The sequence below is a fragment of the Numida meleagris genome, chromosome 26 (genome assembly GCF_002078875.1).
Source record: "Numida meleagris isolate 19003 breed g44 Domestic line chromosome 26, NumMel1.0, whole genome shotgun sequence".
NCBI lineage: Eukaryota > Metazoa > Chordata > Aves > Galliformes > Numididae > Numida > Numida meleagris.
The window spans coordinates 2,395,130-2,409,195 of record NC_034434.1 but is presented as its reverse complement, the minus strand read 5'-3'; the positions used below and the strand labels follow the sequence as shown (position 1 = coordinate 2,409,195).

At 57.6% G+C, this 14,066-nt stretch overlaps 1 protein-coding gene across 1 annotated transcript in view; it reads left to right on the top strand.

Moving 5' to 3' along the window:
* NGFR (nerve growth factor receptor) overlaps nucleotides 1–12,305 on the top strand; it is a 14,174-nt gene extending 1,869 nt beyond the window's left edge. Inside the window, exons 2-6 of the mRNA XM_021377949.1 lie at nucleotides 1,671–1,812; nucleotides 5,708–6,067; nucleotides 7,902–8,145; nucleotides 9,109–9,269; nucleotides 9,354–12,305. Of these exons, the coding sequence (XP_021233624.1) occupies nucleotides 1,671–1,812; nucleotides 5,708–6,067; nucleotides 7,902–8,145; nucleotides 9,109–9,269; nucleotides 9,354–9,655 (1,209 nt within the window). The 3' untranslated portion in view covers nucleotides 9,656–12,305. The remainder of the gene's footprint in view (nucleotides 1–1,670; nucleotides 1,813–5,707; nucleotides 6,068–7,901; nucleotides 8,146–9,108; nucleotides 9,270–9,353) is intronic.

Below are 14,066 nucleotides of genomic sequence, written 5' to 3'. Positions count from 1 at the left end.
CCGGGTTTGGCACAGAGGAAGCGGCGCAGCCGGGTCCTGTCCCCGTGGGGGTTGCTTTGCAGCTGCCTCAGGCGCGGGCGGCGTGGGAGAGCTGGCTGCTGCGGCCCCAGCTGCACCGCTCGGACCTTCCCAGCGCTATTTATAGCCAAATTCGGATTCTCCCTATTTCCCCAAACCCTCCCGAGCAGGGGAACACGCTGCAGGTGCTGGGGAAGAGGAAGCAGCAGGGTGAGCTCCGGCCCCGCGCTCTTCCACGCACATTTCTGCTGCCTGGGGCTGTCCCTGCTGCCGAGCGAGCCCCGTTGCTCGCCCCCAGCCCATTTCCCAGCTGTTGTTTGGGGGGTGCTGGGAGGGTCCCCCCGTGCCAAGCATCCTTACCCGTGCAGCTGGGGCTCGGTGCCAGCCCGAGTTGGCGAAGCAGCGCCGGAGGAGAGCACGCGCTTCCAAGCGCAGGGTAATTGGAGCACTTTGTCATTCAGATGCCTATAATTGGCGCTCCATTGTCTCGGGCCGGGCCGGATGATGCCGGCTGATGCGCCCATGAGTTCATAACACCGCATTGTGCAGAGCGGCGGCCAAAGGGCTGACGAGGCGTCCAGATGCACGGGGATGGGGAGGGGGAGCTCCGCCGCCGCCGGGAGAGTTTCTTCCCCCCAAAAATCAGGCTTATCTTGGTGGCAAAGGGACGGTCCCCCCCGAAAGGAGCACATCCCCGACAGCAGCCTCCCTCCCCATCGAGCACCGCGGCCGCGATTGCATAGAACTGACCCTGGATTGTCACAGCAGCCGCTGCTGCTGTCCCTTCAGGTGGCCCCAGCTCCCATCACTGCTCTGCCCCCCCCTCTGCCCCATTCCCGGCGTGTCCGACTTGCAACCCATCTGTCCTGACGCCATCTGCCCCGTCCTCCTTCCATACAAACTCACCCCAGCTGCCGCACGAGGAACCTCGGGACCCCCCTGACTGTGAGCAGGGGGAGCAAAGCCAGCCCCACACGTCACCCCTGGCCGAGACGTGTCCTGGGGAACGGCCATCGCTGCTCCCCACGCCACAAAGTGGATGTGCAGCGGTTCTAACCGCACTGCTCATGGCACATTTATTGCTTCCATATGTGATGACAGGTTTTATAAGCTAGTACGCTTACTCCTGTTAGACAGCTGAAGCTCTCTGCCCTCCTGTCAAAGTCTTCATTTCCACCGATGGGTCTGATTTCTGATCCCGGTGTGCAGCAAGAGCACAGTGTAGAACTGGGACCTCAGCCCTCCGAACCTTCCACCAGGGATGGCTGCTTTTCCCAGGCAAGGGAGGGCTGAGCTGCTCAGGACAGCGCAGCACCCTTAGAAGGAACGGCTCCTGCGATGGGGACGTAATGCTGTAACCCTACAGAAAAACCAGCATCCCCCTAAGACCCACGAGCCCAGACCAAGGGCTGTCATTGCCTCCCTCCATCCATAGCGATTGGCAGAGGCTTTGTGAATGAGCGAGTTTTGCATAGGAAAATCATTTAACTCCCCTCTTTTCCAAGTCCTATGTTTTAACACATGACCCCCACTTTAGCCCAGACATTGGGTGCCCACCCCACAGCACCACCCTCTCTGGATGCAACACACTTCTCTGCCCATCCTTGCAGTTCCCATAACGAGAGTCACCTCTGGGCTGTTTTCTCTCCCAGGGACCCGCCTGGGGCTCCAAGGACAAGTGCTTGACCAAGATGTACACGACGAGTGGTGAGTGCTGCAAAGCCTGCAACCTGGGCGAGGGCGTGGTGCAGCCCTGCGGGGTCAACCAGACCGTCTGCGAGCCCTGCCTGGACAGTGAGTATCCATACATGGGGATTTTGGGGAACACGAGCAGGCACCTGGGTCTGCCCTATGGACATCCTCCTGGGAACGTTGCGTAGATGCACTTTGTGCCATTTGGTTCTGTTTTCCCAGTGCACAGCCACCAATTTCTGCACGGAAAGCCCCAAACCTCAGCATTGCTTCCAGCATTTCCCCATCGCCGGCCCAGCAAATCCCAGCTGTGCATACTGCAGCTCTCCCCATTTGGGGACCCATTGGTGCCAGGCATTACTGCAGACCCCTTTCTTGTTCCTCCATTGATAGCTCCTGGCCAGCAGTTACCTCCCAAATTCTCCTCTCCCCACACTGCTCTCCAACCCAGCCACGGGGATATCTCAGGAGCCACCTGTACTATTGCTACTTTTACCTTGTAAAGGCTGCAAAATAAAAGCAAGTCGGAGGGGAAGAGAAGCAAATCACGAGTCCCCAAGAGAGGCGGGGAGCTTTCTGCTGGCTGACTCCAGGCGCATTGCCTATGTCAAATGCTTCATAAATGTCGGTCGGAGCTTTGCGCAGGAGAGCTGCTTAAATGCTTGCAGATGAAGTGGTCCAGCTATTACTGCTTAAACAATGCCACGATAGGCAGAAAACAATCTACCCTGCAAATTTACTGCTGCAAACTCTTTGAAGACCTGGGGACAAATGTTTGTAGGGGGATCTGTGCCAGCCAAGCCCCGATTTGAAAGGCAGAATTGGCAGAGCACGGTCATGGGGGAAGCAAAAAAGAGCAGAGGGGGGAGAAGGCCTATAACCTGAGCAGCACCAGCACAGAGCAGTGTCAGAGCAGTGCTAAAAATACCTCTGCCTTCCTGCAAAATCAATGAGCAGCGCTTGCCCTCTGAGCTGCATCCCCCCGGCTGCAACCTTGGGGCGGGTTTGCTCGCTGCTCCTGGCCCCAGCCCAGCTCCCGGGTTGCAGGGCAGCGAAATCCAGAGGGCACGGAAGGGTTGTTTTGGATGCCAGAGTTACTCAGAGCAGCATTTCCTATAACTCCCTGCAATTCCAGGCTGGGAGATGGTTTACTTCCCACCTCCTTCCCGGGAAGTGGGAGATGAAGGGAGTTTCTACACTCCCTGAAGGATGCAGAGGTTATGGGGAAAGCAGGACCTGGGTGAATGAGTCAAGTCATAGCTGTTGGTAGCTGTGTGAGTGCTGCTGTGCTGGTTTGCATCCCAGCTTGCTCTGCCCTGCCCAGCAGTTGCATTTTTTGCAGCAGTGTTAACTCCTGGCACCAGCTCTGTTGGGTCAGGGAGCTGAGCTGGAAAGCATTGGGCTCCTTCCTCCACCCCTGCAGGGATGAGAGCAGCCAGGAGCAAACTCTCTCAGCATTGCTCTGTTTTGCTGCTCCCTTCACCTCCTGTGTCTCTGTTTCCCCTCTGAACCCTCCACCTGCCTCACAGCTCTTCCATCCCCTGCCTAGGGGTCTCCAAAACAGAGCCCCCCCCCCCCCCCCAGCTGCATGGTAGGGCTGCCCCAACAGAGCAGCATAAACCCCAGGACAGGACCAAGCCCCTACCACTCTGATGGGAAGCAGCACCAAGGAGACAACCTGGCTTCCCCCACTGCACCAAGAGAGAGCAGCATGCAAGCTAGAGAGCTACAGATGGAAACAATTCTACTGCAAAGTGTCCTGCTTTATACCCTCAGCCCTGACCCAGCTGCGGTCATGCATTGTTAATGCCAGCAGGGACTAATCCCCTTATCAGCTAGGAGTGAGGATGGGGGAGGCACTGATGCTCATGCTGGGTGGGCATTAGGGGTGCAGGTGATTCAGGAGGGTTCCCAGCTTCCCTTTGAGCTCAGGGTGGGATTTCTAGGGGGAGAGGAAGCTTGCCTCTACCAGGATGGGGAAAGGATCTTTTGCAGAGCTGCTCCCACCCTTCTCCTCCATGGCACCCCCTGGGTGCTGCGTGGGTAGCCCCTTCCCACAGAGTGCCCCAGTTGCCAAGCAGAGCCAGCAGGGAGGAATTAGGGTGCAGCCCTTGGCTGTGACGTCCCCACCTCCACCCTGGGCTGCCTCCGAGGCTTTGCCTTGGCCTTCTTCCCGATTCCCTGTCTTCTCAACTCGCTGCTCAAATCATTTCACAAGAAATTTCCTACTATCAAAGCACCGCCCCTGCCAAAGCCTGGAGGCGATGTTCCCTCCATCAGACCAAATGGCCACTTGCTTTATTATAATTTCCCCTCTTCCTTCCCTCCACCCTTTGCCAGCCCCCCCCCCCCCCGATTTCTGCCTCATGATTTATTTATCTCCTTCGCCAGCCTCCATTGCTGCAGGAGGGAGGGGGCCTTGTTTGAATCTCAGCTGTAATTGCTCAGCTCTGATACCTTGCTGCCACTGCAAATGTGCCCACTCAGCCGTATGCCTTTCCTGGCCACTTCCCCGCTCTAATGGTGCCTATCAATAATTCAGAATAATGCAAGCCAAGAGCCCAGGTTAATGGGAGCTGTGCACGCTGACAGCCGACCCGAAGTAGCTCTGCCCCCGCACCCCTGCCATTGCCTCTCTGTGTGCTGCTTTGGGTACGCTTGCACACTTGGGGTGTAGCTCAGACGTGGGGTGGTTGGTGTGGAAGATGCTGTCCCCAGTGGAGAATGACTTTGTGGAGCTATTCTCAGCCTTGTGCCACCTCAGAGCCGTGTCCCTGTCCTTTGGGGTGCATCGCTTTGTCCTATGGAGCCCATCACTGGGGTCTCAGGGCTCTTCCTTCCCCTCTGTCCCAAAAGTGGGGCACCTGAGCAGCCCTGCACGGAGCCTCAGCCTCCTGTGGGCCACCCGGGGAAGCTGGAGGCCGCCAAAGGTGCTGGGAGGCCACAGCAGAAGGTTTTGTTGGCACAGGGCAGGCACACAGCCCTTGGACACTGTCTCTTGGAGGAAATCACCACCTCTGATCTAAAGGCAGATGTGCAAGTGGTTCCCCTTCCCAAGGAACAGGGCTAGCAGAGGGGTTGCACTCGATCCCCCAACACCTTCTCCATAGAGGAGGTGGGAGATTGGCATCGTGGGCTATGGGGGAACCGCTGTGATGCTCACGGTGCAGGGAGAGCAGCTGTGCCCTCCAGGACAGGCGCTAATCCCAGCTTCCTGCATTAAAAATAAAATAAAAATAGCCCCAAGCACCTTGGGGACGGGGAGGGCAGGGGTGCGGGGGCAGCTTGGAGGGCTTCAGAAGGGGATTGATTTACATGGCCAAGTGAATCCTGCAGGGTGAAACTGGAGAGCCAGGAGCCCCGGGGTCAGAGGAGACAGCAGTTAGTGTTGTAACCTCCTGTTCTCGTCACCTTCCATGTTCCCCAGCCTCTTGTGAGGGCAAGGAGGGGGCACAGGGCAGTGATGCCCCCAGAGACCCCCCTCCCCCCCTCAGGAAGGATGCAGAGGTGGAAGCTTTCGTGATGCAATGGCTGTAGGGTACCAGCATGGCCACGGGGACCATCTACAGATCGGGAATGGGGATGATGCTCCGGGGTTTGGGCTTGCTGGGGAGCACAAGCACTGAGCACGCAGTCACAGCTGGGGGGGGTGTGCTGAGGGCTGCAGGAGTTTGAGGGACCTGAGTCAGTGGCTCTGCATGGGGAATTGCTGCAAAAAGGAGGATGCTATTAACGGGAAGGGAACGGGCAGCGGGAGCTTGCAGAGACGCCTGGGAGGGGCTGGGTGTTCTGTGGGGGCTAGGTAAGGAAAAACTCCCTGCGTCCCAGAGGAGGAGGAAAATGGTGAAGAGCTGTGGTTCCTGTGCAAGCCCAGCTCCCCTGGGCTGGATGCGAGCTGAGGGCAGCATTGATTCCGACGCCAGGGTTCAACGTGACCAGCAGGGATGGGGACATCCCCCCAGTCCCTTTCCTCACCCCGCCCTCTGTCCCCCCCCAGGTGTGACCTACTCGGACACGGTGAGCGCCACAGAGCCGTGCAAGCCCTGCACGCAGTGCGTGGGGTTGCAGAGCATGTCTGCACCCTGCGTGGAGTCGGACGACGCCGTGTGCCGCTGTGCCTATGGCTACTTCCAGGACGAGCTGAGCGGGAGCTGCAAGGAGTGCAGCAACTGCGAGGTGGGCTTCGGCCTCATGTTCCCCTGCCGGGACTCGCAGGACACTGTCTGTGAGGAGTGCCCCGAGGGCACCTTCTCCGATGAGGCCAACTTCGTGGATCCCTGCCTGCCCTGCACCATCTGCGAGGAGAACGAGGTGATGGTGAAAGAGTGCACGGCCACCTCCGATGCTGAGTGCAGAGGTAACGCTGCCTTTTGCACGGCAGGGGGGAGAGCAGGGCTCCTCGTGTCTCGTGGTGCAAGCGCATGCATGCGAAGCGCTCCGTGCCTCTTTGCAGTGGGGAGGTGGGTGCAGATCCCCAGGGGTGGTGAAGAGAGAACCCCATGTCCAGCTGAGGTCCCCTTGGGCATTTCATCACGCAGCTTCCTAATGAGCTCAGCCAAGAGGTTCAGCAGCTCCAACGCTGCTTTTGCAGCTGCCAGAGCCTTCATCAAAAGGGAATTTGACAGCTCATGGCTTTCTCATGGGAATTAACTGCTGCTGCCCTCCAAAAGAGCTGGCGAGCAGCAGGAGAGTTTGCATCATTCAGTGGGGCAGCCCCTCTGTGCTACCCTGTGCAGCCCCAAGATTCTGTCGGATGCTGTTTGGGGTCTTTTTTTGGGGGGGGGGCTGGCACTGGGGCCGCCCTGGCTGTTCTTTGGCAGCAGCAGCACAGTTCTCTGCCCCGAGTGCAGTGACAGAGAAAGGGGCTTTGTCCCATCCGCTACTGATTCACAGCGCGAGGCGGCGGCCAGCGCAGCTCCCTTTGGCTGATCCCTTGGAAGGGTCGAGTAAATGGAGCCATAAGTCAAGGAGCACAGGGTGAGCTTTGTTAGCTGCCAGCGGGGCCCCGCCGGATGCAGCCATGCCGGCCACCGGAGCGATGCTCTGAAAGGGCAGAGGGGTCCGGCTTGGGGGATGGCACTGGGAGATGCCACCGCTTCCTTCCCACCCAGGGATGGCCAGCAGACGGAGCACAGCATGACCCACGTGCTGCGGTGGAGCTGGGGAATGCAGGGTGCAAGGGCAGAGGCTGCAAGCACTGGGCTGGGTGTTGCACTGGGTTGGGTGTTGCATCAGGGCTGTATATTTGTCTCTGAGCAGGAGCAGGTTCAGCTGAGAGCGGGAATTGGGCTGTGCCCTGGAGGGGTGGTTGGGGTTTGCTCCAGCCCTGGGGCATGCTGGGGGCAAGGAAATGGCAGAGCCCCGGGGTGGCAGAGCAGGGACATGGCCCTGCAGGGCTCACAGTGGGCACAGGGGAAGCCTCTGGAGGAGGGCATGGGCAGGGGTGGGGGAGGCAGGCATTGAGGGGGTGGTTTGGGTGAACACATCATGGTGCAAGGCAAGACATATCTGCTCCATGAGACGTATTCATGCAGGCATATGGGTGGGAACGGGGTCACTCCCACATCAGAGCTGGGCTGGCAGTGCACACCTGGTAGGCAGGGGACAGGGGAAGAGGACGAGCGAGGTCCCCCCCCTCCTGGGGGCCTGAATCCCAGCTCTGGTTCTGCTGGCAGCAGATGAACGCAGACAGACGTGGCTCCTTGTGAGCTGCAGAGGCAGCTGCTCTGCCTTTGTGTGGGCTAGACTGGAGGCAGCTGAGGATGCATCTCAGGGACCAAGTCCAACATCAGCTCTCTGGGACCAGTGACAGGAGCCCAGGGCTCACCAGCAGACTTGCATGGTTGGGGGAAGAGCCGCTCTTCTCTCCTGGTACAAATCCTCAAGGGTTAAACACTGCTTGTGGTGGGTTGGATACCCGTAAGCAACAGGAGACACTGACTTTCCCCTGCTGAATGGGAAGAACTTGAGCAAACTCAGTGCAAGGATAGAAAAGACTTCAAAGCAAGGTCCCAGCACCACAGCCACCATCAGGCACCATTTGGAGCAGGGAACAGCTTCAGTTTTTCCTGGGGTCTTGGGGATGAGGTGGTTGCAAAGACAAACGTGGGAACAAGGGGCTGCGCCAGAGCTGCTGGAGGACACCACCAGGTTCATGGCTGACTCTTGTCATTGCTTTTCCCTCCTGGCAGACCTCCATCCACGCTGGACAACGCACACCCCATCCCTGGCAGGCTCTGAGAGCCCCGAGCCCATCACCAGGGACCCCTTCAACACCGAGGGGACGGCCACCACCCTGGCAGACATTGTCACCACCGTCATGGGCAGCTCGCAGCCTGTCGTGAGCCGTGGCACTGCTGATAACCTCATCCCCGTGTACTGCTCCATCCTGGCGGCCGTGGTGGTGGGGCTGGTGGCTTACATTGCCTTCAAAAGGTAAAGGGCTGAGGCAGAGCCGTGGGGATGCAGTGGAAGGGATTTATGTAGTGGGAAGCAGCCTGTGTCCCCTGCTTTGAGGTCCTGCATTTGGAGCGCTCACCAAGAGTGCTGCAAAACGAGGGAGGGCAGGAGCTGGTTTGCCAAAAAAATGCAGCTGAGGGGGTGAAAGGGAAGACTGCAGCAGGATGGGGGTGCATGCCATGCCCTCCCACACCCTTATCACAAACACCCCCTGCTCAGCCCCCCCTGCTCTGGCATGTCGTATCCAATCACGCTCAGCAGCTCATCCCAGGGCGTACACCTGGCCCCATGCAGGTCAGGGCCGGCTGGGCTGCTCTCTGTGCACCTCCAGGCTGGGGGCACCCCAGGGGGGTGAGTCCCCCCGGCATCCCCTCTCCACCAGGACCACAACCCGGGGCTCATGCATCTGCTCAGCTTCATGTGTGATGCCCAAATGTGAACACCGATCTCATCCATCCCGGTCCCTTCCACTGCCCTGTGCTCAGCGGTGACCTGGCTCCAGCCCCAGAGGGCACAAATCATCACATGCACCGACCATGAGAAGGCTGCAGCACGGGTGTGAAGGCATGGGTGTGACCACGAGAAGGCAGCAGCCACAGCTGTGCCTTCACATGGGTGCAGCAATGCACGTGGGGACCTGCATGCAGCCCCATGTGCCCCAGGAGCACTGGAACATGTGTGTGGGTCCGTGCAGAAGGGAGCTCTGTCCTGGTCCATTGAAAAGTTCAGGAGCTGGGCACTTGCAAAAGCAGAGCTGATTTAACCTGATCCATCTGCTGCAGAGGTTGAGCCAGAAGTTGCATGAAAAATGCACATCTCCTTGGGAAAATGCTCCCAAGCAGGGTACAAAGCAATGGACCCACTCCCAAAAGGAGGGGTGCAAGCAAGGGGATGCTGATCAGGGGAACAGTGACAGTGCCACCACCCCTCTCCGTGCAGGTGGAACAGCTGCAAGCAGAACAAGCAGGGAGCCAACAACCGCCCAGTGAACCAGACGCCTTCCCCGGAGGGGGAGAAGCTGCACAGTGACAGCGGCATCTCAGTGGACAGCCAGAGCTTGCACGACCAGCAGCCACCCAACCAGAACACGCAGGGACCAGGTAGGGTGACGGGGGCTGCAGGGTGGGCAGGGGGCAAAGCATCACAGCTCCTTAACACATTCCCCCATTGCTCGCCCTTCCCAGCACCCAAGGGAGACGGGAGCCTGTACGCCAGCTTGCCACCCAGCAAGCAGGAGGAGGTGGAGAAACTGCTGAGCAGCTCGGCGGAGGAGACGTGGCGGCAGCTGGCCGGGGAGCTGGGTTACAAGGAGGACCTCATAGACTGCTTCATGCGGGAGGAGTCGCCCGCCCGCGCGCTGCTGGCCGACTGGTCGGCCAAGGAGACGGCCACTCTTGATGCCCTCCTGGCGGCCCTCCGCAAGATCCAACGCGGGGACATCGCCGAGAGCTTGTACAGCGAGTCCACCGCCACCTCGCCCGTGTGAAGGGCGGCCTGGGGGGGGGAGGTGCAGCTGGGGGCCCCCTGCCCGGCTGCCCCATCGCCTCCCCCCTCCCTGGCACCGAGAGCCCCAGAGAGGAGGGTGGGGAGGAAAAGGGGACCCCCCACCCCTCCTCGCTTTATGGCCCTGTATGCACTGAGCTCCTGTTTTCGGTATCGCCCCCTCCCACCGCCACCTCCCCTGGGCAGCCCATAACCTGGGCTCGGGGTCCTGCTCGGTGCCTGCCCCCGGAGCAGCTTCAAGGGTAGGGGTGAGCACCACTCTCAGGTCTCTCCTCCTCTCTCTTCTTCCAGTCCCTTCTCCTGGTTCCGGTTCTCCCTCCTACTCTTCCTCCCATTATCTTCGTCACTGTTGTCTTCTGCTCCCACCTGATGCCCCCAAACCCAGCTGCTTCCCCCAAGCTGCAAGCAAAGAGCAGGGCTGGGGTGGGCTCAGAGAGCAGCAGAGCAGTTGCAGCAAGATTTGGGGAGGGGGCTGTGCCCTGGGGGTGGGCTGGGGGAAAGGACTCTGTTTCCAGAGGCCCCAGCTACACTGTGAAACTCGGGTGGGCAGTCCCCATGCTTAGGGCTGGCAGTGTTTGGTCTCAATGGGGAGCAACCACCAAACACTGGGGACAGCCCTGAGGAGAGCTCCAGGAGGGGAACACCTAAGGTCTAAAGGGCTGAAAAAGTGCCTGCAGCAGGGACGTGACAAAAGGGCTTTGCTCATCCTCCCCTCACCACAAACTTGGTGTCCCCTCACTGCACTGACCCAGGATCAAAGCCACCCAGGTGCCCCACACCAGCCCTGCACTCACCCCTGGCTGGTAGCTTTGGGGTCCCAGTCCCAGCTCCTGTCCCAGCAGCGATGCTGGAGGAGCAGCTGCCAGGCAAGCACCCTGAGCTTTCCCCTTTGAGCTGCCATGGTCCTGGAGGATGTCCCCACGGTCCTGGAGGATGAAGCCCAATGAACAGGGCAGCTTCACCATCTTGCCCTCCCGGAGGCTGTTAGCAAAGCACGGACTGCAAGGCGACTTCGCGCACGGTACTGAGTGCATCCCAGCCTCCCCACTCGCCTCGTGCTTCATCCAGAAGCTTTACCAAGCGCAGAAGGTGATTTGCTTTCCCTCTTTAAGGAGCTAAGCAAGACTTGTAAATAATACTGTGTCGTTTTACTAATGCTCAATGTTTCTACGCGTGACGTGGGTGACCTCTGCTCTGGCGCACCGCGGGCTGCTCGCTCACGGCATCGTGCCTGCAAGCTGAGCTTTCCCTTTTGCAGCCATGTCCTTGTTCCCACCTTGTCTTAAAGACTGGCCTTAAAGACTCCATGGAGAATGCAGGGAAACGCACACGTGCACGCTCCAAAAACTGTCGCGAAACTCAAAAGAACTGAGGGATTTGGCCGTTCCAGGTTGTTGCAGGGAGAGCTTTGTTCTCTGCAGGCTGTTTCTCTTTGACTATCAGGAAGCACTTCAAGTTGCCCAAAGAGGCTGTGGATTCTCCTCGTTGGAGATCTCCAAAGCCCACCTGGACATGGTCATGGGCACTATCCCTGGGAGGCACCAGTTGGACCCAGAGGTGCCTCCAGCCTCAGTCACGCTGGGATTCTGTGAAAGGGCTCAATGCTAATCTCAATGGGAAATGAGCACTTAATTCCTTTAAAAGCCTTTGGAATGTTGCTACCTGTGTTCCAGAAGATAATGGAGCACAGGCTGCATTTGGATCCCCATGTTGGGATGTTCAGCGCCTCACGCCCTCATGCAAAGCATCTGTGCAGCAAGAGCAGAGCTCCCTTCATGAGAACAATCGTGCCCTATCTTGACCACCGGCTACAGACGCTCAACCTGTTGGATGGGAAGATTCAATCCCTGCAGGGCTACGTTTTCCATGTCTGCATCCTGAATCTCTCCCACCAATGAAGTCCAAGGGAACTGCCCCAGATGCGAGCCCCTAGCTGGGGCACCGACTCCTTCCAGACCAAGCCATTCCCATGGATGCTTTGGGATGAGTGCAAAATGCTGGTTGTTGGTTTCATCAGTCCCTTTCTTTTGAAGAAGTGACTCAAACCAAGCGCTGGGTACCGCCAGCTCCGGATGCAAAACTGCCTGCTTCAGTCTGGTCAAGCCCACGCGTGCTGTGCCAGACATAAATTGCTTTTCTTCAGGACAATATTGCCACGGTCTCAGGTTTCTATTGCCATAGCAAGGGGTCGTTTCCTCACCCTTCATCCAACCTCGCGGCTGAGAAAACAGAGACAAACTCAGCACCCAAAGAAAAGCCGCAGGATGCCTCAAATCCCACGTTGCAGGAAAAAAATAAAAATAACATTAACAATAAAAACTGCAAAAAAAAAAAAAGAAAAGAAAAAGGGAAAAACAAGCCAAAGTTAGTGCTCGTCGGTACGTTTTGTGTCCTTTTCTAATGTTTCTGTTGTACAAAGAGCGTGAGTTTCTCCACTTGTTCCCCCCACTCCCTTCTGTAATACCAATGCCAGTTTATTAGAGAGTCTCATGGTGAAGAAGTTGCCGTCGTAGGAGGAGTTTGTGGGCTGGGAGGGCTGAGCAGCATGAGGTGGGAGGGCGTCTGCACGGGGGTGGGCTCGGCGGTACAATCCTTGTGTATTGGTCGGATGCCAATAAAGAGCATCACAACGCTGGCGTGCCTCTTGGTTTTCCCCCAAGCAAGAATCAAAGACTCATTAAGGTTGGCCAAGATCATCTAGAGCAGCCATCAGCCCATTCTGCACCCTGAGCTGTCAGCAATGCGCAAAGGTGCAGGGTCAGCCTCTAGGTCCTACACAAAACCTCAGGTCAAGGCATATTTATTGGGACAGGGGCAAATTTTTGCGATGAGTTCAGGAAGGACTCCATTCCCATGTAAGGATTTTTGATTCTAAATACACACGTGGCTCTTGGACAACCAAATTTTGGGGGAGAACATCTCTGTCTGATGGAGAACCAGGCTTCAGATGAGCTCCAGCACTTTTGGGCATGGCGACTGATCAACTTCCTCCCAAAGGTTGAGTCTTACAGCAAAGAGCTGATGCCATGTCCCCAGTTATGGGCAAGCAGGGAGAGGTAAGAGCAGTGGGGACTGCACGGGGCTGCTGCTCCATTACTTTGCATAGGGTTGCGTGTGGGTTTGCACAGAAGTATTTACACATTGCAGTTTATGAGAGCTTGAAATAAGATGCTCCAGTGTAACTGGTTTTATTTTTGGCTGGCAGGAAATGTAATGAGGACCAGGACTACAGACACATAAAAGATCGTTCCCTTCCCCTTTTTTTTTTTTTTCAGGCTCCCACATGGTACTGCAAATAAACAAGGGAAAATAATTGCAATCAATCCATTAGGTTTAATCTGCTTCCTCTTAATCTCCATCCTCCCCTGGGAAAAAAGCTGGAGCAGAGGAGGGGAGCAGAGCGAGGCTGAAAGCAGAGCTGGAAGGTGTTTGCCTGGAGCACGCAGGAAAAGCTGGACCCACAGGCAGAATTGGGGGGGGGGGGGGGGGGAGGGGGTCCGTGTGTACCCTTCACTCCTACACTGTCCCCATATCCATGGCTGAAGCAGTGCTTCAGGGAAGGAGCTTTGCTAGGTGGTCTTCATGTGCAGGATCAGCTGCAGTAGATGGTCCTTGGGGAGAGCAATCTGATTTATGGTTAGTGCAGGAGGGGGAAAAAAGAAAAAAAAGAAAAAGGAGCAATAAGATCTGGAAAGGAGCCTGATGTTTGCATGGGCTGGTGAGCAAGGCTGGGGGAAAGGAGCTGGAAAGCTTCCTTCCCCTCATTTATGGGTGTCTGGAGAGGGAGAGGTCGACCCCAGGCTTAACCTCGCCTCTGCTGTAGTGAGCTCTGTAGGGGGCAAGGGAGGGCAGCCATCACTGCTGGGACATGGGGACAGGATTGGACCCAAACATCCGCCCCAGCCACGTGCCATTGATCTCATCCCTGACACAGGGTCTCAGATAAGCCCTGAGCCCCCACAAGCCATGGCATGGGGCCATCACCTCTTTTAGTCCCCATGTCCTGGTAGATGCCTCCAGCCTGTCCCATCCCAGGGGGGCACTGCCTCCTGAGCACAGCCCTGTCCTCAGACCTCACCAGTCACTGAGAAGAAGAGAAACAATATTAAAACCCTCCCCCTCCTCCGACACACACGCAACATATCAATATGCTTTCACCCCATGCACAAATGGGGAGCCACAGCCTTCCTTTTGCATAGGAACAACGGTGGGAACGGAGCTTCCAGAAGTGCAGCCGGGCTTTGCACGTGAAACAACAGCTCACAGCACCCAGCTGCAGCTGAGGAGCGCTAATCTCACCTCTATTTCTTCCCCAAGCATCTGTCTGCCTCCACAAAGGAGATGAGCAAGTGTTCCTGCGGGTCACCCCAAGGCTATTGCAGGGACAGCAGCTG